Source organism: Neopelma chrysocephalum, unplaced genomic scaffold, assembly GCF_003984885.1.
Source record: "Neopelma chrysocephalum unplaced genomic scaffold, ASM398488v2 Primary Assembly neopelma1_95507, whole genome shotgun sequence".
NCBI classification, from domain to species: domain Eukaryota; kingdom Metazoa; phylum Chordata; class Aves; order Passeriformes; family Pipridae; genus Neopelma; species Neopelma chrysocephalum.
This window is the reverse complement of record NW_020924178.1, coordinates 4,790-5,188: the sequence shown is the minus strand read 5'-3', so window position 1 is coordinate 5,188 and position 399 is coordinate 4,790. Positions and strand designations below refer to the sequence as shown.

Below are 399 nucleotides of genomic sequence, written 5' to 3'. Positions count from 1 at the left end.
CCCCCCCCCTTCACCCCAAACACACCCCCATCCAGCAGCTGAGGGACCCCAAAACACTCCAAAAACACCCCCTTTCACCCCAAAACACCCCCCCATCCAGCAGCTGAGGGGACCCCAAAACCCCAAACCCCCCAAACCCCACACCCCCCAACCCCCCTCCCATTATAAAGTCCCCCCCCTTTGCAGTTTTGAGGGGGGGGGCTGTGACCCCCCCTCCTGATCCCTCCCCAACCCCCCCTGTGCCCCCCCAGGGTAATTTGGGGGTGTCGGTGACCTACGGGGGGGACCCGATCCCCAAGAGCCCCTTCACTGTCGGGGTCACCCCCAGCCTGGACCTGGCCAAGATCAAGATCTCCGGCCTGGACGACAGTAAGGGGGGGCTGGGGGGGGCTTTGGGGG

At 65.4% G+C, this 399-nt stretch overlaps 1 protein-coding gene across 1 annotated transcript in view; it reads left to right on the top strand.

Moving 5' to 3' along the window:
• LOC113980884 (filamin-A-like) overlaps nucleotides 1-399 on the top strand; it is a gene marked incomplete at both ends in the record, with an annotated part of 6,079 nt that overhangs the window by 897 nt on the left and 4,783 nt on the right. The window contains 1 exon segment of the mRNA XM_027708106.1: nucleotides 252-369. Coding sequence (XP_027563907.1) covers nucleotides 252-369 — 118 coding nt within the window.